At 50.8% G+C, this 23,674-nt stretch overlaps 10 protein-coding genes across 10 annotated transcripts; 5 read left to right on the top strand and 5 right to left on the bottom strand.

The window, feature by feature from the left end:
• Positions 1–710: 710 nt before the first annotated feature.
• On the bottom strand, positions 711–1,600 carry M421DRAFT_8773 (uncharacterized protein; the record flags this gene model as incomplete). The annotated part of the gene is made up of 3 exons (XM_033597609.1): positions 711–1,335; positions 1,389–1,489; positions 1,538–1,600. The coding sequence occupies 3 exons, from the start codon at positions 1,598–1,600 to the stop codon at positions 711–713; spliced, it is 789 nt and encodes a 262-aa protein (XP_033444723.1).
• A 195-nt stretch (positions 1,601–1,795) lies between these two features.
• On the top strand, positions 1,796–2,727 carry M421DRAFT_279392 (uncharacterized protein). Its single transcript, XM_033588898.1, has 3 exons — positions 1,796–1,897; positions 1,975–2,379; positions 2,429–2,727. Exons 1-3 carry the CDS (start codon positions 1,891–1,893, stop codon positions 2,479–2,481), a joined length of 465 nt encoding a protein of 154 aa, XP_033444722.1. The 5' UTR covers positions 1,796–1,890; the 3' UTR covers positions 2,482–2,727.
• A 143-nt stretch (positions 2,728–2,870) lies between these two features.
• M421DRAFT_103788 (histone-fold-containing protein) lies at positions 2,871–3,784 on the bottom strand (the record flags this gene model as incomplete). Its single annotated transcript, XM_033586943.1, has 3 exons — positions 2,871–3,351; positions 3,402–3,580; positions 3,731–3,784. 3 exons carry the CDS (start codon positions 3,782–3,784, stop codon positions 2,871–2,873), a joined length of 714 nt encoding a protein of 237 aa, XP_033444721.1.
• Positions 3,785–5,359: 1,575 nt separating this feature from the next.
• On the top strand, positions 5,360–6,700 carry M421DRAFT_72277 (uncharacterized protein; the record flags this gene model as incomplete). Its single annotated transcript, XM_033596858.1, has 1 exon — positions 5,360–6,700. The coding sequence occupies one exon, from the start codon at positions 5,360–5,362 to the stop codon at positions 6,698–6,700; it is 1,341 nt and encodes a 446-aa protein (XP_033444720.1).
• Positions 6,701–10,224: 3,524 nt separating this feature from the next.
• On the top strand, positions 10,225–11,524 carry M421DRAFT_8769 (uncharacterized protein; the record flags this gene model as incomplete). The annotated part of the gene is made up of 2 exons (XM_033597608.1): positions 10,225–10,562; positions 11,452–11,524. 2 exons carry the CDS (start codon positions 10,225–10,227, stop codon positions 11,522–11,524), a joined length of 411 nt encoding a protein of 136 aa, XP_033444719.1.
• A 1,083-nt stretch (positions 11,525–12,607) lies between these two features.
• On the top strand, positions 12,608–14,742 carry M421DRAFT_72346 (uncharacterized protein; the record flags this gene model as incomplete). Its single annotated transcript, XM_033596867.1, has 3 exons — positions 12,608–12,997; positions 13,057–13,777; positions 13,838–14,742. The coding sequence occupies 3 exons, from the start codon at positions 12,608–12,610 to the stop codon at positions 14,740–14,742; spliced, it is 2,016 nt and encodes a 671-aa protein (XP_033444718.1).
• Positions 14,743–15,762: 1,020 nt separating this feature from the next.
• On the bottom strand, positions 15,763–16,646 carry M421DRAFT_279327 (uncharacterized protein). Its single transcript, XM_033588897.1, has one exon. The coding sequence runs from the start codon at positions 16,373–16,375 to the stop codon at positions 15,887–15,889; it is 489 nt and encodes a 162-aa protein (XP_033444717.1). The 5' UTR covers positions 16,376–16,646; the 3' UTR covers positions 15,763–15,886.
• On the bottom strand, positions 16,470–16,934 carry M421DRAFT_279308 (uncharacterized protein). The gene is made up of 3 exons (XM_033588896.1): positions 16,841–16,934; positions 16,710–16,784; positions 16,470–16,660 (listed from the first exon to the last, which is right to left on the bottom strand). The coding sequence occupies exons 1-3, from the start codon at positions 16,879–16,881 to the stop codon at positions 16,564–16,566; spliced, it is 213 nt and encodes a 70-aa protein (XP_033444716.1). The 5' UTR covers positions 16,882–16,934; the 3' UTR covers positions 16,470–16,563.
• A 509-nt stretch (positions 16,935–17,443) lies between these two features.
• On the top strand, positions 17,444–19,205 carry M421DRAFT_103785 (cytochrome P450; the record flags this gene model as incomplete). The annotated part of the gene is made up of 7 exons (XM_033586942.1): positions 17,444–17,578; positions 17,623–17,904; positions 18,027–18,232; position 18,350; positions 18,380–18,413; positions 18,465–19,076; positions 19,120–19,205. 7 exons carry the CDS (start codon positions 17,444–17,446, stop codon positions 19,203–19,205), a joined length of 1,356 nt encoding a protein of 451 aa, XP_033444715.1.
• On the bottom strand, positions 19,166–23,059 carry M421DRAFT_279286 (glycerophosphodiester phosphodiesterase GDE1). Its single transcript, XM_033588895.1, has 2 exons — positions 19,690–23,059; positions 19,166–19,637 (listed from the first exon to the last, which is right to left on the bottom strand). The coding sequence occupies exons 1-2, from the start codon at positions 22,948–22,950 to the stop codon at positions 19,434–19,436; spliced, it is 3,465 nt and encodes a 1,154-aa protein (XP_033444714.1). The 5' UTR covers positions 22,951–23,059; the 3' UTR covers positions 19,166–19,433.
• Between the last annotated feature and the right edge of the window lie 615 nt (positions 23,060–23,674).

Raw genomic sequence — 23,674 nt, 5'->3', positions numbered from 1 at the left:
CAGGTTTCATCACACACATTGTATGTTCATTGCAGAGTAAATACAGAAAAGGTTACATGATGACTCTCTCGATCTGCAGAAGCTTGCATGCACTCAATTGCAAAGCTTCTGGGGATCTTTCGTTGTGCAACACCTCTGCTGCGCATGAAAACAAAGATCTTGCCACAACTCAGAGACTACCGCAATCCACGGAATTACAATTAAGAGTATGAAGAAACAAGAAACATCATCTGAAACATTTACGCATAGAGTTGCAGTGACTAGGAAGACGATGAAGTGTTACCTGGCTACTTGAACTTTCCAACAGAGTAATCGTGGCAACCATCTATGGCCTCCCTGCTTGACCCAGTAGTTCTTTCGATGTCCCGGGTGCCTCTTCTAAACCCGGGTTTACTGGGGCGCCTCATGCTCCAAGGACCAACAGAAGCTTGTCCCTTTATCTATCTCCCACTATGACAACTGCAGCACTTTCTCATAATACGGTACGTGCTAGTATTGCAGCTTCGGCGCTAGCTCATAAAGCAGCATCTACCACGGGGCTCGACAAGATATCACTGCTGCCTCGTTGCTACTCCTGCGATGCGTCCGATTCAGGTCACCGCAGCTTTGCATGGGCTTTCAGTCTATTCAATACCCGAACATTGCAATGATCTGTGCATGAGACGGCAGACTGGGAGGGGTTTCCGTCACGTAGATCCACTACAGGATACTCATGAAGGACCAGCCAATGCACCATGATTGCCTCTGCCTGCAAAACCTCGACCTCCACCTCTTGCCGGTCCTCTGGGTTCTCGAATAGGTTTCTCTTGCAGGCTTGGCGTATCTGGGCGACTACCTGGGCGGCTACTTCCATCTTCTCTCCTTTGTACGTATATAGATCCAGGTTTGGGCGTATATGACGCATCGAACAGTTGGCGTCCGCTCGGTGCTGTCGCTCGTGCAGGTGACTGCTCGTTGCTCGATCTCGGCTGGCTCTCCCTTCCGCCGCGACTCTTCCCCTTCCCTCTGGTGGGCTTACTCAGCGAATTACTGCACGACTCGCCTGAGGCCGCTGGCGAGCCAAAAATGCGCTCTCGTGCTTCGGCGTACTTGCGCTCCTTCTCGGCGCGCTCCTTCGCTGCGCGGACCTTTCGCTCCTCAAAAACTGCCGCTGCTTTCTTTTGCCGTTCTTCTTCGCTGTCATCGTCGTCATCTTCGAGGCTCAGCCCGGCCACACCGCTATTTCGAGACAACACTTGAGGTGTAGGTTTGCGGGCAAGGACCGTAACGGCGGGCTTAAAGGTGGGCTGTATAGGCGGACCGCGGGCTTGGAGAAACACAGGTGTTGGGTTCTCGCTGTCGAGTACAGTCAATATTGGCGTATAGAATGCTGTGAGGGGTAGACTGACGCAGACTCCCATATCTCGCGGTTAAGTTGAGCGTGTTGCGCTCTTCGTTCAGCTTTGGAAAGCTTCACGGGCTCAGTAGGTTCTGGCTTCACTTCTACCTTCTGTGCAAAGTTAGTACCCATCTGTGTACACAGGTGTAAGAATTGTACATCTGCAAGCGACTCCCAGTCTTCGTCCCAGGCGTCGGCCAGTGCGCCTTTCTTTGCAGACATTGTCGCGGACTAGGGACTGTATAATCTCTTTCGGTAGCTCGCAGACAGTCTAAAGTCTAGAGCCTTGGAGTCGCTGCGGCACATGGAGGGGTGTGAAGAAATGCGGAGCCACGAGGCGCATGGAACATCGAACATTCGGGCGCTACTGCCGCTTAGCACGGGAAGGCTAGTGAGCCGCGGCTTCCCTCCCTGGAGCTATGACATACTACTGCCTTTCACAGATAACGCGTTCAACCGCTCCTTCACCGCTGCCTGCTAGAGTCCACTGACAAAGCACAAAAGCAGTCAAAATGTCAGGTAAGTGAGAGATCGAATTATCTCTCACCCACTGCCAAACATGGCCAAACGAGCGCGCCTGCTAACCCCAGATTCAGACCAAGACTCGACCATGCACTCCTCGCCAGATATGGCCGCAGACGACGACGAGATGTTCCCAGATGAGGCGCTTCCTTCTACACCACGCAATCCAGCTTCACACGCACTTGGCACAGGCTCCGAGCTCTCACCGCCAAACTCCCAGGGCCCCGCCAACCTACCCCGCGGCGACAGCTTCACAGCAACAATCGCCTCGAACGTGAACGAGAATGGCAAGCGACCTTTGTCGTTGAACCCAGCTATAACTGCCAACGAAACCGGCGTCATGAATACAGATCCCGAGACTGGATATCAGTGGTCGAAGGCGGAGGATCAGCCAGGGTTTGAGTGGAAGAATCAGAGGGCGAGGGAGGATGAGATGAGGGCGCTAGACAACATCATCGACAAGGGCTCGCAGATCAAGAGTGCGTTTGTTGCTTGACAAGCTTGTTGATTTTCCACTGACTGTATCAGCTCGCTACGGCGACCCTCTCGACGAGAGCGTTGTGGCAAAGTTCACGCGCTGAAGGACTGAAGGCCACCCTCTACAAGACCCGCTCAGAAACAACTAACATTACGCGAGCTCCAACAAAAATCGGTCTTCGATGGTTTTTACAATACCATGCGCAGAGCGGCGACAGCAGGGCAATCGCGCTATATGCACAAAGCTTCGTACTATGGCTCATTGATGGCCTAGAAGATGCGCTGCAACGGAACGCCGAGGAGGCCTGTGAGCTCACACGCGGCCGAAATAATACGAATGATGACCTTAATGCTTCACATATTCGTGATGTTTTGCATTCTTACAGAGCTCTCTGAGATGCCTCGGCACGCTTTGATCTGTGTTCACATGCCCTGAGCCAAACGCCGATACACATGCATGCTCGTTGCGTACCAAACCAGCGCATCCGTGAACCTAGTCGCTATCATCCGCCATCTCGTCATCCTCCTCCTTGTCCTCTTTGTCCTCGAGCGGATCCTCCTTCAAGTCGTCCTCCGGCGCCTCATCCTCAACAATCTCGTCCTCCTCCACCTCTTCATCCTCAACATCCTGCGCCTCATCCACGCCCTCGTCATCACTGCCCTCCACCTCACCATCCAACCTCGCCTTCTTCGCGCGCGGCTCTTCACCATCTACCCCAGCTGTGCCCACGCTCATAAAGCTCGTCTCCCCATTCGTCATCACCGACACACCGTCGGGGTCGTTCTTCGCCCTCTTTTCGTCGCGGATCTTCTTGCGATACGTGTTGCGCTTGTCCGCCTGTATGCTCGTGAACTTGCTGACCTCCGCCTCGAGGCGGGGCAGCATGAACTCGAATTCGAGCTCCCGCATCGCGGCGAATACGTCGTTTGGCATTACCGATTTGCGCCCGCTGCGTAGGGCTTCTTCTGCGGCGCTGGGGAGCGTTAGCAGTGCGCGCAGGTTCTGGTGCTCTGGGGAGCGTACGCAGATGTGAGGTAGTTTACGAATACGGTTGCGCCTTTCGACATGGCGAGGAGCGCATCTTTGTGAATCTGGGTGTTAGGTGGTAGGACGCCTTTTGCGAGGCGCTGGACTATGGATTTGGGCAGGTTGAGGTCTTCGACGCTTAGGGTGTCATCTTCTCGCGGCTTCGGGGGTTTGGGCTCTTTGTAGATCTTTTGGGGTATCGGTGAAGGTGGCGAGGCTTCTGCTGGCTCTAAAGCTGGCTCTAAAGCTGCTTCTGCTTCTGCTCCTGCTTCTGCCCCTGCTTCTGCTTCTGCGTCTGCTGCTGGTGAAGGGGCTGCTTGAGGTACTGGTTCTACTTCTGCGACTGGCGCTGCAGGTGGATTACTTCTACGTGGCGGCATTGTGTGTGTTGTGTGGAGGTGGAGGTAGTGGCGTCACCGGCGAGGGGTCATATGCGAAGGTGTTGGTGAGGGTGTCGGTGCGCCGACATTTACTAGACCGACGCGCCTTCACGCGTCGCGCGCACTTGGCGACTCGTTCATGACGCGAAGTCGTGTGCACTTTGAGCCATCAGTGGCTGCTATGTTTGCACAAATGTGGACCGTAAAAAATCAAGACTCGACACGAAATATCTTATCTGTGACCGGTGTTACTGAATTGGCAAGTACATCTGGCGCGACATGTATCGTTCCTTTTGCCCGTCACACCTGAGAACCAGTTTTGTGAGCCAAAATATACGAGGTGTAAATCTTCGCAGAGGGATCTCGAGCTGCGCATCAATCAACTACGATCGTTCCCAGTCGACCAGACTGGAGATTCGTTATTGACCTGCCTACAATAATCGATACCTAGCCACTTGCTCCAAGCTCGACCCACCGTTTTTAACTCTCCGGATTTCGGTTCTCCACACTCCACGGCCGACTTGGCCTCTAGGATCAACTCACTGGCTGAGCGTTTCGTTGATTTCTCCAATGAAGCTCGACGCGAGCCCCGCGGCGGGGTGGCTGCCAAGCTGACATACGCGGCGGGCCTTCGCAACCAACGATTTGTTCCCTGGCGAGTCGGTCCGCGTGGACATCTTGGGCGCCAGCCAAGGCGGTGTTGTAAAATGCATCAATGCAGTCCCTCTCCGAAGCCTGGGCACCATTGCGGAACGTGGCTCATTCAGCGCGCTTGCTACCCCTCTGTGAGCACAAGTGAGCTTTCGGCTTGTGGACATGAACGTGTTCTACAGGCCTGCCACTCGTCGCAGCTCTCATGGCGGTTTAATATGATGAGATCGAACCTTGGATCACTTAAGGGTACATATGAGCACTTGTGATCGCATCGCAACACTCAAATCCCAGCCTTATCGCGCATCGCGGGGGATCCTGGGGTCGCTAGTGTGGCTTGCTCCAGACTCCTGGCCAGGCTCCTTGGCTGCTCATCAAAGAGCACGTCTTTGGCGGGAGCATACCAAGAGGAAGACATAGTCCGGACTGTTAACTACTATCAGCTAGTAGGAGTGACTAGAGTGGCGTGCCAGTCCGGAGTTGGGAGTTGCGAGGACCGACTCTGTGACCGCTCTCAGCTGCCGCGATGCCTTGTACAACACGAGGCTCCAGCAGTACTGGGTAATGCATGCTCGAAGGTCATACTTTCACACATCTCTTTGGCTCTGTGATGCTCTCAGGATGTCGTCAAATTGAGCAACACAACGCAACGAGAGATGATCGACGAACAACTACATATCTGCTCCGCCTCTGTCCAAGACTTAGTGTTCTTTGACCTTTCCGTATCTCTTCTCCCGCTGCATGCCCAGGACTCCCATATTTCTTGGCGCCGACTACCACCCCAGCTAACGTTCTCCCAACCCGGACAGGACCAATAATTGCCGCGTGCCTGATCGCTGGGCGAAACGTTGCAGTACCTTGAGATCTTTATATCTTAGGTCGGTCCCTGCGCCGCTGATCTCCAGTCTAGCGAATACATCCAACATGGCCGTACCGACACTTCGTATCCTGATCGATGGTGATTGCAACAAGGTGTATAGACGAGGTGACAAGGTTACAGGGAGGGTGTCATTTGTGGCAGAAGAGCAGGAGCACATCGAGTCCTTTAAACTCATATTCGTCGGCAGCTGCATTACAAAGACAACACGACCATCCAAGGATTCGTATGCACGAAAGGAGTTCGAGGAGCGGATACGATTCTTCAATTGCGAACGCGAAGTTGTACCGCGGTCCACTCTCAATCCGAACAAGTACTCATGGGCATTCGATTTCACATTTCCTCAGACGACTCAGCAATCGTACAAACGACTCTCACGCGGTGCCCACTACCTGCGGGAGCCGCATCCACTGCCGCCCTCTTTTCAGCTCGAGACCAGTATCCCAGGAGGTGCCGCCCAAATATCCTACTTTGTTCAGGCACGACTCGTTTTGGGCGGATCGAAAGGCGCACGGAAGGTGAAGCAGATGCTTCAGTATCGACCCACATCGCGCGAGAATCTGCCCAGAGAGCCTAACCTGACCGCCAGTGTGCTTTACGGTCAGACATGGAAGCCATCCAGAAGCAACGAAAGTCGGTCAACAGTCGACAAGGTCCTACGGAGGTCGTCCAATAAGCCGCCGAGCATTGTACCTACGATCTTCTACCCAGAAAAGATCGTCCCTGGTCAGCATATCCCATTATCAATGTGCCTCCTGAACAGCCGAGACCGCATGAACGAAGCACAAGCAGAATGCACAATTGACTCACTTTCTCTCACAATCTCAACATACTCGACGACAATGTGTGGCCACACACTCACCCAGCCCGAAGACGTCGTCTCAAAGCACGTCAACTGCATCGCTAAAACCAACATGAATAGAGCCGTTCCTTTCAACAAGACCCAGAACCTGACAACGAACTTCAGACTCGTCAATGACGCCGAATGCATCCCCACCTTCAAAACCTACACAATCACTCGACGCTACATGATGAGCATAACAGTTGGCATCAGATTTGGAGACCAGCATTTCACAGTGCGACACAACGCGCCTCTGGAAATCCTGCCTCGGCCACCTTGCTCATTATCATCGCCGCCGTTTGAGGAGGGCGAGGAAGCGGAGCCGCTGCCAATGTACACACCAAGAGAGCCATCGAGAGAGTTTGCGCCACATTACGAGTCTATCTATGCGCTTTCGAGAACGTCTTCTACTTCAGAGAGCCTCGCGAGGTGGAATACGGCGTCGAGTGTGACTTCAGGTACGAGCACGGCGGCGACTGAGACTTCGATGCCAGCTTCTGAGGTGGATGAGCCGCTGTATGAACGCCGGGCCATTATAGCAAGCTAAAAAGCTCGACATGGTAGAAAACAAAATGAGAACTGCTATGATGCCTCGCTACAATGTCCAAATTTTTTTAATCTTTTTTCGCAATGCGTGGGCGAAGCATCTGAGACCTATCTTTGCTGATGCATTAAATGACGAAGACTGAAGTGAGAGAGGGGGAGGAACATATAGTAGTGGTCAGACACGTCTCGATTGCCACCCTACATCTGGTGTTTCGTCTCAAGAGTCACACCATCTCCAGGGCGCCGAAGAGGCTCCCACAAGGAATGCGAAGCCGAAGGGCAGACAGAAGGTCTAGTCTTCGTGCGCACACTATCTGGAGCTGCATGATGTCGCGAGATAGTGGAGTCCTTCGTTAACGGCAGAGGCAGATGCACGACAGGATGCACATGACGCTTATAGGACAGAATAAGAAGCTTCACGAGCACTGAACGTGACCTGAAGAAGACAAGAATTCTTGAACAGAAGCTTGATATGCAGAACGCTATGCTTCGAGGGAGAAAGAAGAAGGAGTGGGATAAAAGGAGGGGCTGCCGTGTGTAAAGCAATCGACGAATGCAAGACAGAAACAGAGCGCAGGACACCAACTCACGACTCTCAAAACCTTACACAAATACGTTCAAAAGGTAGAAGAAAGACTCTAGAAGCAGCAGCAAGAGCTCAGAAGTGTTCCTGCCGTATTCTGGATCTTACGAGTATTCCTTCGGCTGCAGCGGATGCATTAAGCCCTCCACGCCAACCCAACGTTCGTGGCCGCAGGACATGTTTACCAAGTAATTAGATGTTAGCGAGAAGATATTGTTGCACATATCCATAATTAGGGCTTTTCGTCAAGTAATCTAGTCGTAATAGCATTTGCGTTTGGCTGCATACAAATCAGATGCGTATAGTCCTCAGCCATCTGTCGTCACCCACCGACCTCAACGCTTCTCCCAGCTTCCCGGGATAATACCTCCCATGCATCATGAGGATGAGCACAAGCTACACTCGCTCTACAAATGAAACAAAGATCGAAAATCCTACAAGTTTTAAAGTTGAAACGTGGTCAGTATATGCTCTTGCAGATGTTAATGTGCATTTCGAGCCGTGCGGAGATTGACTCACATGCAAGCATCCGTTACAGGTGTGGCCTCCGTAGTGTTCATCCTATATGTACGGTACTGTAGCAGCGTTGGCATAGACCAATGCTCCTTATATGTAGCGGATAGAATCTTTAATAGTTTTCAAGATCTGAAGAACAGCCGATCGAGACCTACTATTTTCAAGGAAGAAATCCAAGTGCTGGTTGCGATGACATATTCTACCAGACAACGATATCCAGTGCCCTGGATACTGCTCAATTGTTACCACTTCAGCCGACTCGGTGCAGACGTTGATCTGCGCCACCTCACTTCATCGATCAAAAGGAACCATCTGTCCCTAGAGGCCTGGTGTTACCCTTATGTAGATAATAATTCTGCTAAATAAGCACTGCACTTCTAGGCTTGTAGAGGCATGATTACCTTTTGTTCTGCATGTGCAATACCTTCTGTCCCCCTCTAGCGCTTAGCTATTTTTCACGCGACTGCAATCCCTATTTGTCTAAGGATCTGCGTCTGCTCTATATACTTAATGTAGTAGTCTGGCCAAAGGCCAATAAAGGATATCTACTTCCTAACAACTTTTGCTAAAAAGCATGCACAAGTTAACTAGACGTCTAGTTAACTGCGTAGATAATATATATCTAGCTTAACGTTAAGCCAAGCTGGCTAATCTAATGTAACCGGCTAGCTCTAGCTCTTCTTTAGCTTTAGAGTCTAGACCGTTACACCTACCTAGCAAAAGCCTACCTAGGATGGGTATGCTCGCTACGTACCCCCCTTTTTTTTTACTGTCTTTTAGATTTAGCAGCTGTAATATAAGAGCTACAAGGAAGAGTTATGTAAGGGAAATAAACTTCATATAATTTTCTTTAAAACAAGCCCCTATTTGCCTAAATTGGCCTAGTATTAGCTAAGTTAAGGGGGGTACCCAAACAGGACTTTAGACCATACCCGTCCGCCAGCCTACTCAACACGCATAAGCAAATCTCATGCTTCTTCACTCCACCCTAGAGATGAGGTTCAACTACTTGCAGCAATGCAACAGCTGAGCAGGCGCAAAAGATGCAACAGAGACGATGCAAACTTAGACAATCTTGGCGATTATGCAGATAGCTGCAGCATAAAAGGCAAGGTAGGCTCTGCAGCCGAATGGTCTTCTTGCGCAACATACGCAAGCAGCGCATATGGGACCGATGCAGTATATCCAGCGCAGGGAATTAGGCTAGTACTGTGGATTGCTTGAGAATATGCAGAATGAGACGGCGAGCCACGAGGCGTTGCTATCTACACAGACAACCAGGCCGCCGCTGTCTAGTCTGTGGCTACGGCAGAAGGAAGAGTACCTAGGGACATACCTCTAGCAGAAATCGCATGGCAAGTCCTGGGAGGTCAGGAGGCTTCTAGCTCACGTCAGTGTTCCAGGAAATTTCAAATGAGGCTGTTGACGGACTGACCTCCCCCTTCAGAAACCTTGACCGAGCCGCATGTAAGCGCTAGCTGTGCTCCACTTTGCATACATCAGAACACCCGCCCTACTACGATGCCCACTTCTAGCACCTAACACCGTCTGAAGGTGTCAAGAGAAGTACCTTGGACTTACCCACAATTGCTTTTCACGGTTGTCTAGACTAGCCGGTTGCCAGGAGCCTTGTCGTACATCAGAAGCTTGTGAAATTCGCCTCTTTGTATCGCTGGATATTGAATACTGACCTTCATACACAGCTTCAAGCTAAAGACGGCGGAATAAGCAATGGACTCCGGTGTGGGGCGACAAGTGCTTCCGGATCTCGAGCAGCTCAGAAACAGACCACTAGATTATGGAACGATGAACCGCACGTCTGCAGCTACACCGCAGTCTTGCGGCATGTCTAAGGAAGAAGCAACATGGCAGCTTACTCGCGAAAGTAACCATGCCAAATATGCGCCGGGAACACTCTTAGGACACGGGGAAAAGGGAACAGCCAAGATCTTCCGAATGAAGCTAGGTAATGCGGCATGGGACAGCCTACTGCGCCGGGTCGATGAGTAGCTACGCTAGCTAGGTATACTGAGGATAGCAATGGAGACATTGCAGCTGTAATACGAAAGGAGGGTCTAACTGGCTGTCAAAAGATGAATCCTGCTACAGGCTTCCAACAACAGAGAAGTCACCTTGGCTCTATCAAACAGACCATTCCCAGGGCCGGGATGCGGCTTGGCAATGGTACCTCGCTCCACATCTCAACTGACGCAACAAGTGACGACCAAGTGTAGGCAGTATGATAGGACAAGAAGTCGGATAAAAGTGTGTTGCACAGTCCGTTGCGTAGAGAAGATCATTTCTCTAAAGTCTAGGCGCCAGGGGTCTTAGCAGTATAAAACAGGTCAAGAAGCCTGCTAGAACTGACACTACACAGTTGCTATCACATCTCCCTCCTGGCTTCTTCTACAAGACTTTACTTCAATATGCAACCCTCTGCTCTCTTTGCCATCCTTGCATCGGTCGTTGCCACCGCCCAAGCCGGCTGCTACAGCGGAGGCGAGACCTGGGCCCCTGATCAGGTGCAGGCAAACAACGTCTTGAGCAGCGTTTGCAACAGCGCATCTGGAAGCTTCAGAGGTGGGGAGACCAAATACCAATGTCGAAATGCTGGAACTGCCAACAAGAAGCTGGAGTTTTGGGTCAGAAACACAGCCGGCAACGCTTTGTCGCTTAACCACGGCGATTGTGTCCTGCGTCTCAGTAACGAGATCAACGGCTGTCAACATGGCGGCGATACTACTACTGCTGGTTGGAACTTCCGGTAGGTACCATACCCATAACCTTATCAGACTAGGCTCTTGAAGCAACATGACTAATTTGTGGTTGCGTTGCAGTGCTGACCCCAACGCGGGCCGCTGCTGAGAGAGAAGCAGTAGCCTTGCATCAATTTGTCTGGAAAAGAGTGGGGCTAGAGGCAAGGCGATTTGAGGGCTAGTAAGGGCTAGCAGATGGGTGTTAGGTAGACTACAAAGACAGACAATGACATCAAACATAGTCTCCACGCAAGCCTTTGCTATCTCTACTACGCAACTGACTAAATAAATAACTTCTAATAGCGCTGAGGAATACAGTCCAAGGAATGAAGATGAAGACCAACTAAGCTGGGCGTTCTCTTGGGTATATTGTATTCCTGCTAAGCTTGAAAATTTCTAGAATGCCCTTGACGTACCTTACAGGCAAGTGGCTGGATTTTGCTGAGCACCTATTAAGCTTTACACACCTCGTGATGCCTCAACGCAATAAAGGTAAAACGGCTAGAAGTCTTTATATGACATTGAGGTAGCAGACGCAACTATTAGATTGAGCGTTGCACATAGTTAGGTTGAGTGGGCTTGGATTGAGATTCTCGTCCCTGTTAAGCTGAGTAAGAAAGAACTGTGAAGAGTTTGTAACACTGGTAAACAGTAAGAGCGAAGGCGCAGGCGCAACAACCCTAAGAGAGCTGCTGTGGGGACTGAACAGGTTGTGTATGCTTTGGGTGGCGTGGCGAAGAGTGTCTCTTAGATTACGAGCACCTGACTGGAAGGTTCTAGTGAGACTGCATTATTTATCCTGTTAGGGGCTTGAAGTGGCCTAGTGTCTTAGAAGGTCTGAAAGGCTAAGAGATGATGGTGCTTTGCTTGCGCATCCTCTCTGCGACAACACAACAGTGACAACCATAAGGGACAGGTCAAGGGACAGGTCAAGGGACAGGTCAAGGGACAGGTCAAGGAACAGAACTAACGCAGTAGTGGTAGGTCTTCTTCTAGCAGCCATAACCTGACTGATCATACCGAGAACCAAACAGGTGACCACACTTGCAAACAGGCAGAAATGTGCAACATTTGCGCATGTTTTGCGGTAGGCCCTAGCTTTCAAAATAGAGGTCCCCTGGCACCATCTCCTGTGGGGAAGGCGATGGCAAGCATTTTGGGCGCTGCGATTAGGTAACATGAGGACTGCGTAAAGGTTGTGACGGTGAGGGGATGGGAACTACAACGGCGAAGAATTTCCTCAGGTATGTGAGCACATTTGCATCACTGTTTCCCTGTCCTTTCACGACCTGTTCAAGCTACTTTTGATGAACGCTTTACCGGTTCTTTCTGTGAGTCCTCCACCGCTGGGATGGTTCGCATACGCGAATGACATGTTTGAACAAAATTAGTATCTGTCAGACGGTCGGCTTTCTTCCGGATTGTTCAACAACCAGCTCTTTGACCTGTGGGCCACCAAATCGCGGGAAGATGCCGCCGACCCCCTTGTGCCTGACGGGTCGTCAGGCAGCCAGTGACGGCGGTGCCCTGCGAACAGCTTTGCTTTGCCTGCTAGCGGTTTCTATGAGGCATCGGCCTGCCAGCTGGGCCTCCTGCGGAAGACAGTCTGCTGTGTCATCTCTTCCACTGCGCGAGCAGAGCCGTGGGTGCAGTGCTGAATGTTCACACATGTGGGACCGGCATGAGGTTGAGCTCGAAGCTCTCTTCCATTTCGGAACGGGCGGTCAATGACGGCAACTCAGGGTCCACGCTAACATCATCATGGAAGACCAATCAGAGGTCACGCTCGATTTGCAGCGGCTTTAATCTGAATTACCCTGCTTGCAGGCAATTAGCATCCATCTCGACACATCGCAACTCGCCTTCGGCAGCCATGTGGCGTACACCACCTGATCCCGACAGCACTCTTCCGAATCCTTCGTCCCGTACCAGGTCGCAACTTGCCGTATCATCAGAAGGCTCGGGGCATGTGAATTCTCCCACCACGCACGACAGTGGTACCTCTCCCAACAGTGTCCCGACAGGTCTACTACAGTTTCACGACTACACCGCAATGCCTGCAGAGTCTTCTCCCGTTTCCCAACATGCTACTGCGACCTCAACTTCCTCGTCCATCTTTGTCGTACACAGACGTCTTGTCTGGCTCGTCTGTACGAGCATCTCATTGCTTAGCGCAAGACATTTACTGGTGGAACAGAACCTACACTACCCGTTGCAACTATACTTTGGCCAGCTTGTCATCACTGCGTTTGTTGCATTACAGCCGTGTTGGACATGGCCAGAGACTCAAGAGCCGTTTCGCGAAAGGCCAGAGTCTCGAAGTTCCGCAACTTGGGGAACAATCCTATTCCTGACGTCGATGTGTCTAACGGCTTTGTCAACCATATGCGCTCTGCAAGCGATCTTGCACTTCCAAAATCTACCAACTTTGATCATGATGACGGTAAGACACCTCTGTCTTTCACAGACATAACGTAACGCATTGATATTGACATACACTAGATGATAGCCTACTTCGCCGAAAGTCTATTCTTCCTCTTCGCTCGCACCATACCGCTCACGCCCGCTGAACTCATTCGTATAAGCCTGTTGTTAGTAGCTGGTGTTGGCCTTCTATTCACTGAATACCGACTCAGCGTGCCGGGCCTAGTATCATCGATCCCGGCGATGCTGCTGGCTGGAATTGCCCGAGCTCTATGGCAGATTGCTGTTAGGAATTACCCAGAGGCAATTGTCGGCAACGTGACTTCTAGTGGTCGATCGGTTGCGATAGCAGCGCTAGTAGGCGTGGCCTGGATATTGGTATTTCGGACAGGGTATCCACATTTTGAACTCGATCTTGGGAGCGTCCCGTTATTCGCTATTCACAGCGTGTCCTCTGCCTTGGCGTTGATATTAGGGAAGTCGTTGTTGCTCCCTATTGACGAAAGAGTCTTTGACACGGTCTTTCACATTGACAGTGCTTATGGGCGTCACGTCTATGATGCCCTGATTCTTACAGCTTTTACGGGCATTGTGGGCTGCTACTCAACACTATCGTTACGCCGCTCGTACACGAACGTGTACCAATTCTGCTGCTTTCTCCTGGCAATGATCTGTATCAGCAGTAGAACTCACAACAGCGTTGCCGGTACTTTAATACAGAGATACCGCCTTGCCTGCAGCACATATAATCTTGTAGATGGCTCCTCGACGCCATCCACGGAGGGCAGGAACACAATGTGTTCTGCCACGAAGCTGGATGATCATAGCTTGCAAGCAGTTCTGTTGAGATTGCTGCAAGTCAACAAAATATTGCGCAGATACTCGCTTAGCATCAGTGTGGCCTTGCTCTGGATAGCATATCTGGGCTTCAACTTCACCGAGCGTTCAGAGTCTCACAAGTTCGCTGTCTTAGACAGAGACTACGGGGCAGCTTACCCTGTCGAGATTGTAGTGAGTATGTACCGAGAGCCAGTGAATGAAGTTAGTAAGCTTCTTCATAATCTGAAGAGTATACCAGCTCTTTCCGATGCGCACTCTACGATCTACATCAAGAACGACAAGGCAGATATTGAGACCATTCGGCAGCAAACAGGTGCCGATCGCATCGTAACTCTTCCGAATATCGGACGAGAGGGCGAAACATTTCTCAACCACATCCTTCGTCGATGGGATAGTCTTGCAAGGCAAACTGTCTTCCTGCAAGCGGATATTCACAACCCGCGGGAATTCTACCCTCATCTCAAGAACTACTACAGCCGTCAGCAGACTGGGTACCTCAGTCTAGGATGGTCAGGTGCTGTCTGTAACTGTGCAGACTGCAGCGATAGACTGTTCTGGCAAGACAATACACACTTTGTTCCACAGATTCACGGTCGGATAGACAATTCAACTAGCTGTAAGAACGTTCTCCTTAGCTATAAGGGCCAATTCATCGTCTCTGCCGCACGTATACGCGGTGTGGCTAAAGACGTGTACAACGACTTATGGCAGGCCTTCGTTGATGAGAAGAGCTGGGCGCATCAATCTCCATACCTGCAAGGACGACCAGACTCGATGAGTGCGCCGGATTTTGGGTACACAATGGAGAGGTTATGGAATCTGTTGTTTCAATGTTCCAATTCTGATGTAGCTTGGAAGTGCCCTTCGTTGGTGAGTGGGTGGCGAATTGGGGGTGATATCAGCGATTGTCAGTGCTTTGACTGATAGCCTAGAGAGTCAAGCGAGCTGCACAGTTTTGCATTTGCAAATATGTCTCATGTAACTTATCTTTCCATTAATATGAGCCGGACGGACAAGTGCCATCCCCATGACTACTAATTTCGCAAGTGTCGTCGGACATCTCGATACTACGAAAGGGCCGGTAAGCTAGCTCACACAATGAACATGTCTTTAGTCTAGTGGGAGAGTGATCCGGCCACTCTTCCGTCACAACATTTCTGTCTGGTAAGTATCCGCTGCCCGTTGTATTCCAATTCGGAGATCTTTTGCGAAAGGTACAGTGCTTTGCAAAGATGTTCTTGGTCTCTTCGGACGGCTGTGCTGCCACGTTGCGCCTCATTCTAGGTTCCATTTCTTCGATGGCTCTGACTTGGAAGATCCAGTTGGCTCTCAATATACTCTCAATGAGCGTGACAAAGGCCGTTAATGCATTAGCAATATAAATCAAAGTCCACCAGCTTGGAAACGACGAGCAACTGCTAGGTATCCTGAGAACTGCAGTCAATGTGCAATGTGGATCAGGATCGTATCTTCATCGGCCCCCGCCAGGAAGTCCACCCCTTTCAGATCGGAGGCTTGTGATCACAGCGAACAAACACACAGGTCTGGTGCCAGAAGATGCGAAATTCGGTGATGCCGTATGCTTCATGTACGGATACGAGCCAGCGTTCATCTTGCGGCGCTGTGGAAGAAGAAATTTACAATTGATTGGGCATGGCAGGTTCGAGGGCTTTGACTCCGACGATGCTGTCGCAGAGCAGACGTACAAATTGCTTGGCGAGGCAAAACCTGACCTCGAACACAGGCTTGTAACATTGATTACGACAAGACGCAGAGTATGTACTGTACTGAAGAGGACAACCGCATTCTGTCTTGTGTGATCACCGTGGAGAAGTCGAGTGAAACCGACGTTTGAGCAATCGGGGAAGCCCGTGGAGCTTTCTGCAGTTCTAAGTAATGAACGAGCTAGTCTGGTGTACACTCGAAGTCGATTCATTTCAAAGCGAAGCCTCAATTTGCATGCAACCCGGCGACTGTTAACATGTGAGAACCTGCTCGAAGCCTCCAACAGACCAGATCGGTTCCAGGATGTGAGTTGCGTGTCAGTCGAGTCCTACTTTCAAGTTCGTCATTCTTGTGTGAAGAACTCGGCTTCCGCGCTACTTCCAGACAGGGCCTCGATTGTTACCTCGCAATTTCTCTTCACCAGAGCGTCATATGCAGGTTTGAAGACTTTCAACTGCTCAGCCGACTCTCGAATGACTTCAAAATCCCAGTGAGGACCGTGTTGCGAGTTTATAAATTTTCCAAGTATAAGTTTGATGGGTATGGGCTCTGTGAACTCGTGGTTGGCCAGATCTTGACAAGATCGCGTAACGTCCTTGTCAGAATATTCGTTTGGGTACCACTCGATGTCGAGGCTTCTGATACAATCCGCAGGCTTCAAATTGCTTCTCAACGGATTGGCAGCTAAGAACTTGTGGATATGCCCAGCGCTGACTGTGACGTGAAGATTTGTGCCGAAAGCCTTCTTATAAATGCTTAAAGCAAGTTCTTCAGCGACGATCTGGCCCACATGATCCGGCTGGACGTATGGCGGAGCACAAAATTCAGGCATCCTGTAGCTCCAGGCATATTCGCGAATCGAACGTTTCGTCTGACGTACAATGTCTTCATCATCCCAAAGATAGGTGTATACATGGTCTCGAAGTTCTCTGGGCAGAGCATGCAGGAATGCAATTGTGAAGTTCTTCGAAATCGTCTGCGCATACTTTGTGTATGCATTTTCCTCAGCTCTACCTTCAGTCAGCAGGTGTACGTGCGGTGTTCTAGGTACGCGCACGCTCGAGCGGCCATTAATTCTGTCTCGCAATCATCATGTTCTTGCCTGAGTTTTTGAAGTCTTCAACATGTCAGCAGACTGCTCACGGTTTTGGTTGTGCTCGCCTCACTTCAAATCTAGCTCTTCAGCATTTCGCTTTGCGCTCTTTATTGCTTCTCTAGCTACGTTTGTGTCGTTCTGAGCTCTGTTGGTTGCATCAGCGTTGAGGCGCGCCGCGCCACCTCGGCGTGAGAGTCTTACTGTTGGAGCGCAATAAGCGCATCTTTTGTGTATAAGGTCATGTTGTGAGACAAGGTAGGACCAGGGTTAACACCACGTTCTGATTGCAGATGCGATTAATTATCGGACGCAACAGCGAGGCCCATGTCGAGTGCTCATAATTGATACCCGCGGCTCCACCTTCCCCACATTGCCGATCAGTCCACTAGTCGTACCCCTCCTTCCCTCCACAACAACAACTTTCGACAAGAGCACTTCGACATCTAAATTTACTTTTCCGAAGTCATCAGATGACATTGACCTGATGCATCCAGTATCATGGCTGGACGAAGGGATTCTTTCCCTCACATACGCGTTGAACCGTTGGCACACGACACGGAGCCTCCCGCATACTGACAACACGGGAAGATGCTGACACTCAGACAATTAGTCCCTCTCTATGAGCGCGGAACCGTGTGACAAAGAGTACCGTATATACTTGCTGGGCATATTGGCTGCCTTGTTTGGCAATGCTGACAACTAGGAGTATATATCTCTCAGACAAATACCCACTTCAACGCAAGTACAAGAATGATAGCAGTCAGCGAGAACTGACATAATAATAGTGACATTTCATCATCAAATATGCCTTTTGCGTTTCTGGTCTTGTTCTTCTTCATAGCAATCGTGTTATATGGTTTCAACAAGTTGAGCCTGCGACGTGAGAAGAGGAAGCCACCTCTGCCTTCAGGACCAAAGGGCCTGCCTCCTGTTGGCAATGTCAAAGACCTGCACCGCCTGACAAGCAGAAGTACCCCCACTAGCTTAAGCTCAAGGATGTCTACGAACCTATCATCCCTCTCACTGTTCTCGGTCAGACCATAGTCATTATACATGATAGAAACATGGCTTCTGAATTCATGGAGAAGCGGGCCGTGAATCAATCTAGAATACCGGTCATACCTTTTGGCAATTATTGTGGTTGGGAGGACGTCATGGGAGCACAGCTGAACAACCCTTCGTTCAGAGGGCAGCGGAGGCACGTCTTCCAGCAAGTTGGAACGAAGAATCTAGTGGCAAATTATTGGCCCTTGCAAGAAGGTGTCGTTGGGCGCTTCATATGGCGCGCAAACAAGGATAACAGCCGGGACTTACTTTAACACATACGAACGTGAGTTTACACTGTCATTGGTTGCAGTCCGCAGATCTGCTAACACTCAGTAGCGAGGCAGCAGAGTTGATCCTAAGAGCAATTTATAGGTACACTACCGAAGCATACGGCGCTGACCCTCTAGTCGACCTTGTCAACGAGGTGATGGAGCAGTTTTCGCAAGCCTTCGTGCCAGGCAGATGGGCCATAGATCTGATACCAGCCCTCATGTATCTGCCAGAGTGGTTTACAGGCCCAGGATGGAAGCAGAGCGCCAAAACTTGGTATAAGAATATGATGAAATGCATCACCATTTTTCCGAATACGCCGAGTCACAGAAAGGCAACGACGACGAGGTTTCATTCGTCTCCAAAGCGCTTGCCCAGCGAGATGTGGAAAAGGGTGATCTTAGCCCACTAGAATTCGACTAGATAAAGCTGGCAGCAGTGTCACTCTACACTGTAGGCACGCGAGGCATACAGTCTGAAAATTTGTCGACACTGACCTGATTGTCAGGCGCGGACATTACAGTGAGCGCAATGTCCTCCTTCTTTCTCGCCATGGCCATGCAGCCCTCCGTCCAAGCGAAATCACACGTCGAGCTCGACGGTCTCTTCGGCGCCAACCCAACACGTCTACCAACATCCAAGGATCGTGCTGAGCTCCCCTACAAACCTCTCATCGTCGAAGAAGCGCAACGCTGGCACCCAGTCGCAGCCATGGGTCTATCACACCGCACTGATGAAGAAGATACCATTGCCGGATACCGCATATCAAAGGACGCTGTTCGCATACCAGCCATGTGGTGGTACACGCACGATCCATCTGTGTACCACAATGCAGAGACTTTCATGCCTGAGGGATTTGACGAGCCTTACAATGAGCCCTATGCATCGAATGTCATGTTCAGACTCGGAAGAAGAAGACACCCAGGTTATCTATTTACAGATGCGAGTTTATTTCTGATCATGGCGCAGTCACTTGCTCTATTCGATATTATAGCTTGTGTCGATGACGCAGGAAAGGAGGTTAAGCTTGAGCATGGCTTCTCGGCGGGCGCTATTGGTAAGCCCACGCCATTCGAAGTCAGGCTGCTGCCGAGAAGCGCTGCGCATGAGAAGCGCTGCGGTCATTCGAAAGATGATGGAAGAGCGCGCCTAATGTACACTAGCGAAGTCATACATCAAGATCGTCTGCCTGACTTGGGCATCAGGGTCTGCGGTTGTGAATCATCATGCCGACTGTAGCGCGCTATAATTTTACCGCGTATCTGCAGTCACTTGGAGTGCAGAAGAAGGGCAAGGGCTCACGGGATCCTCATGTCTGACTTTGAAGCACAAAACCAATACCTGACGGTTGTGTTGATGCTAAGAAGACGAAATGAATAGGTTATAAATGCCCATGATCCGTCGAGGGACCCTCCAAACGCCGCCGAAATACTACACGTTCATCCAGTTTTCATCTCACACAAGTCGTGGATCTTTGCTACACTGCATACGCATGTCCGTTGAGCAGCACTGACGGTACTCCTTCGTTGCCCTCCTTGATGACCGGAATAGGTGGTGGGTGGATTGGCAATGTTGTGCCATTTGCACCATTTGACTTCGCTTTGTCGGGCGCTTGAAGACCTTGTCGGATACTTAAGACGCTATCAACAATGACGGCATCGATGCCTTCCTTCTCCTGCAGCTATTGTACAATTAGTGAACAGCTACATATAGCACCACAGGTGTTTACTTACTCGGACATTTTTTGGGTCATTGTTGAGCGCGCCATATGTCATGCACACAAGACCATTCTCCTTCACCATCCTGATGAATCTAGGACACATAACGAGCGGGTCCGCCGCGCTCACAATGCCAAAGAGGTTCCATCGACTGGCGAAACGAATAGCCTCTTGAAGACTAGCTGCTCGCTTGTCTCCAACATCCGACGTGCCTGCATCTGTGAGAAACAGAACTGGGATCGAAGGTTGCTTGAACGATAACATCAGACAGATGTCGGGGTTGAAGGAAGAGAAGACGATTCTACGCTTGTTCGAATGGTCGTACACGACCTGCAAGACTGTGTCGACAAACGTGTTGAGCTCGACAGCGTACTGATCCATTTCCTCCTCTTCGGATTCGTGAAGCATAGGGTACTTCATCTCAATGTTGAAGCCGACAGACCCCGGGATGTCTCTGCTCTTAAACATGCGTTCGAGAGTGGTGAAGTCGGAGCCAATGGAGATGCCTCGGCTGTTGCCTTTGTATCCCTTCTTGATGTAGTCGCGGGTGTACTTCATGCGCTCCTTGAGTTCGTCTTGACGTTCCGTGTGGATGTTGCGCTGGGTCGACATGTCCACGGAGTAGGAACGTAGCCTCTTAGGATTCGGACGATCGTCTGCACCGAGGATACCATTGACAGGAGTTGCCGTCTCTGGAGAACCGGAGCGTGATGATCTGGGCTTCTGACCTTCACCAATGTGAAGAAATTGATCTAACGTGAGTGTATGCACCGGTGCATCGATACCTGTCTCGCTCACCAAGAAATCGTGGTAGATGACAGGCACGAGATCTTTCGTCAGTTGCACGTCAAACTCGACATACTCTGCTCCCAAGTTTGCAGCCGAGATAAAGGATTGAATGGTGTTCTCGCCGAGTTGCAGTGTCCTCTGTTTGTCGGTGTTCTTTCCAAGACCGCGATGGCCAATGACCATAGTAGAAGCCATTTTCTTCCAATACGTGTGTTCTTCGGTAATAGACATGTTTGGATGCTGGAAGGGAGTGATGATGAGGAAGTTGAAATTCACGGTGCCAATGACCTGCAATGTCGACGCTGCCACAATCGGCACCTTCACATCTCCCTGCAAAGGAATGCGCTTGGAGCCAATGTGGGTTTTGATGGTGGAGAGAAGAGCAACACCGCGTCCAACAATGATGTCTTTTGAACCTGCATAAGTTGGGCAAATGTCAAACAGAAGCTGGACCTTGCTGACGTCCTTTGTCATGAATGTAATCGGCTCTGTAGCAATGTCCTGGACTGGCAAGTCGATAGGATAAGTCTCGCCGGTAGCGCCTGACGCCGAGACAAACACTGATAGCGCAGTATCGAGCTGGGTGGTATGCGCATCAGCCATAGGAATGTCGTCAAGCGCTACGGCTGGTACGTTCTTTCGCATATCCATCGAACCTAGGCTGACCAAGATCATGGTCTCATTCGCTAGGTACCGATGGCCGAAACTCTTGACAGGCTCCGGCACTTTCTGCATAATTTGTCCACCCTCGCGAGCTATGTTCTTAGATGTCTTCTCGTCAAGGGAAGATTGAGCAGGTGATCCGGCGCGAGCAATTCTAGTGTCCGCAGCCGCTTGTGGTGATGACTTGGAGGTAGGACAGAGCTCTGCAAGATAATGAGCAATCCTCATGTGACCACGGAGTGCAGCTTGTTCCTTTGCCGTCCATCCCGAATTGTCGTACCGCTGCAGATCAGCTCCGGCAGTGGCCAGTAGCTCAACGATGGGCAGATGGTTGTCAACGCACGCGTTGAACAGCGGTGTCCATGCAAACGTGCTCTCAGGAACGTCCAAGTCAATACTATTAACGCTGGGACCCCCTAGCAACGCCTTTGCACATTCGACATGACCATACTGCGCAGCGATGTGCAAAGCAGTCTCTCCTTGCTTACTCTGGTAGTTGGCATCCACGCCTGCATCAACCAGTAGCTTCACAATGGCAACGAAGTTCGACTTGGTCGCAAGGGCCAATGCTTCTCCAGACTGAGTGATAGTCTTTCTCGACGTAATTTTCTCCTTACTTGAGCCGCGCCAGTTTTCAGCTTCAAGAAGAGCTTTAGTAGTCAGCGGGTGACCTCCCTTTACACTAAGATGGAGTGGTGCGTCGCCTTCATCGTCTTGCCAATATTGCGCATCGATACCTTGACTGACGTTAAACTGGCCCCAGTCCTGCATGTGCTTGATTACGACTTGACAGATTACGACAAAGCCGTAGCCAGCAGCGTAGTGGAGTGGCAGTCGACCAAAAGCATCACGTGCTTGCAATGCTACGCGCTGCTGTGGCTGCAGCTGGTCAAGCAGGTAGATGAGTAGCCTGACAGACTCGTCGTTTTTGCTCAGAAGTTTTGCAGACTCTTCTTCAGTGGTAGTACATGGCCGCGGCTGTCGATTCGGGGCTGTGGCTGGCACTATGAAGTTACGTGCATCCAGCAAGCCCTGAGGAAGACGAGCTTCTCCATCCAGCGTCTCGCCAGTCTTGGAACGGCCGATGCTGATGACCAGACGGTGAATAACATTACGCTTATTGATATCGTCCTCTTCATCCAGATCCGCGATGTCTTGTAGAAGCCTCGAGATGCATGATTTGGCACGGTGCGAAATGGCGCGTTGGAGGAAGTTCAAGAGGATCTGTTGGAAAGCTGGGTTTGTCGGTTCGTTGTTGGTGGCTGCCTCTGACAGAAGTCGGCTGACGTCCTCGGCGCGATCACTGCGGATAGCGTCTTCCACAGCGTCCAGTAGAGCTGAAGGAAGGTTCAGCGAGCGACCTGGCACCCGACCCAAGGATGCTGCTGAGTATGTGGAGCCACTGTCATCGAAGGTCTTTATGTCGCCCAGACCAGATAGCCACTCATTGACTGTCTTCATGTCCTGGTTCAAAGAGAAATTTCGCGTGAACGGTTTAGGGTTCACTCGTGAGACCAAGTACCGCTCCTGTGTGCACACAGTCGCTATCTTCTTGTCCAGCTTCTTCGTGATCTTGACAAATCCCTTGCGATTGACCTCGCCGTACCACTGGAGCTTGCGCAACTGGCTGCGCAACTCTAGCAACGCATCCATGAGATCCTGTGCCTCGTCCTTATCGATGCCATCTGGCATTTGTGCTATCCGCCCATAACGACCTTGGAGTAGTCGAAGCCGGCGGGCATATTCTGCGTATTTGCGGTTGTAGAACGTATCGACATCTTCGAGGTTACGGTCGAGGGAGAAGAAAAACTCTGAATGCCACATTAGTAAAGCCCGAATTCGCCAATCTACTGCGTTGCGTCCAGCTAGCTGACAAGACAGTCTGGTTGACCGTGCTCTCTGCTCAAGGAGCGTGTACAGCTCTTGACTTGACTACTCCTGTAGTGATTACCTACCAGCGAGATCTGGATCTGAGTCATGCTTTGAAGCCTCTGTGGCGGTCTTGATGAGCTTCTTCAAGCCTTTATAGTTAATGTAGGACGATGCCCATTCTGGGACTTGATTACGCGGCAAGTCGTGCCCGAACTTCATGTTGCTTGATCAATGTTGGTAGCCAAAAGAACAAGATGCTGAGCACTGGAGCAAAGCCCAACTGTTTCAAGGGTGTAGATGCGCACAACAAGTCGAGAGATGCAGGCGATTAAACCACGACTGGTAAAGTTGCGCAAGTTATCCACGTCCAGGCAGTCGACGCGTTGAATGCTGGTAACTCAGGGTGTGCACGAGTCGCTCAATCTTATTGGATGAGACAGGGCTCGTGCAGACCGTTCCTGTAACATGGTTAAACGGACTGTCAAACGAGGAAGGAATAGCAGCTTGAAGCAAGGGGAAGCACACGAGAGCGTGATCGGCTGCTAATAAGTGTGGTGACTGTGCTCCAGGCGTGCGGGCTTGGATAAAGATGGTGTTGATGTTGATAAGCTGTCGCAAAGTCGGAGCGCCGATGACGACAGAAGGCTTTTTGTTACGGGGAAGCCAAGCGGGCCAC

The sequence above is a fragment of the Didymella exigua genome (assembly GCF_010094145.1).
Source record: "Didymella exigua CBS 183.55 unplaced genomic scaffold M421scaffold_38, whole genome shotgun sequence".
Taxonomy (NCBI): domain Eukaryota; kingdom Fungi; phylum Ascomycota; class Dothideomycetes; order Pleosporales; family Didymellaceae; genus Didymella; species Didymella exigua.
This window is presented reverse-complemented; position numbering and strand designations above follow the sequence as displayed.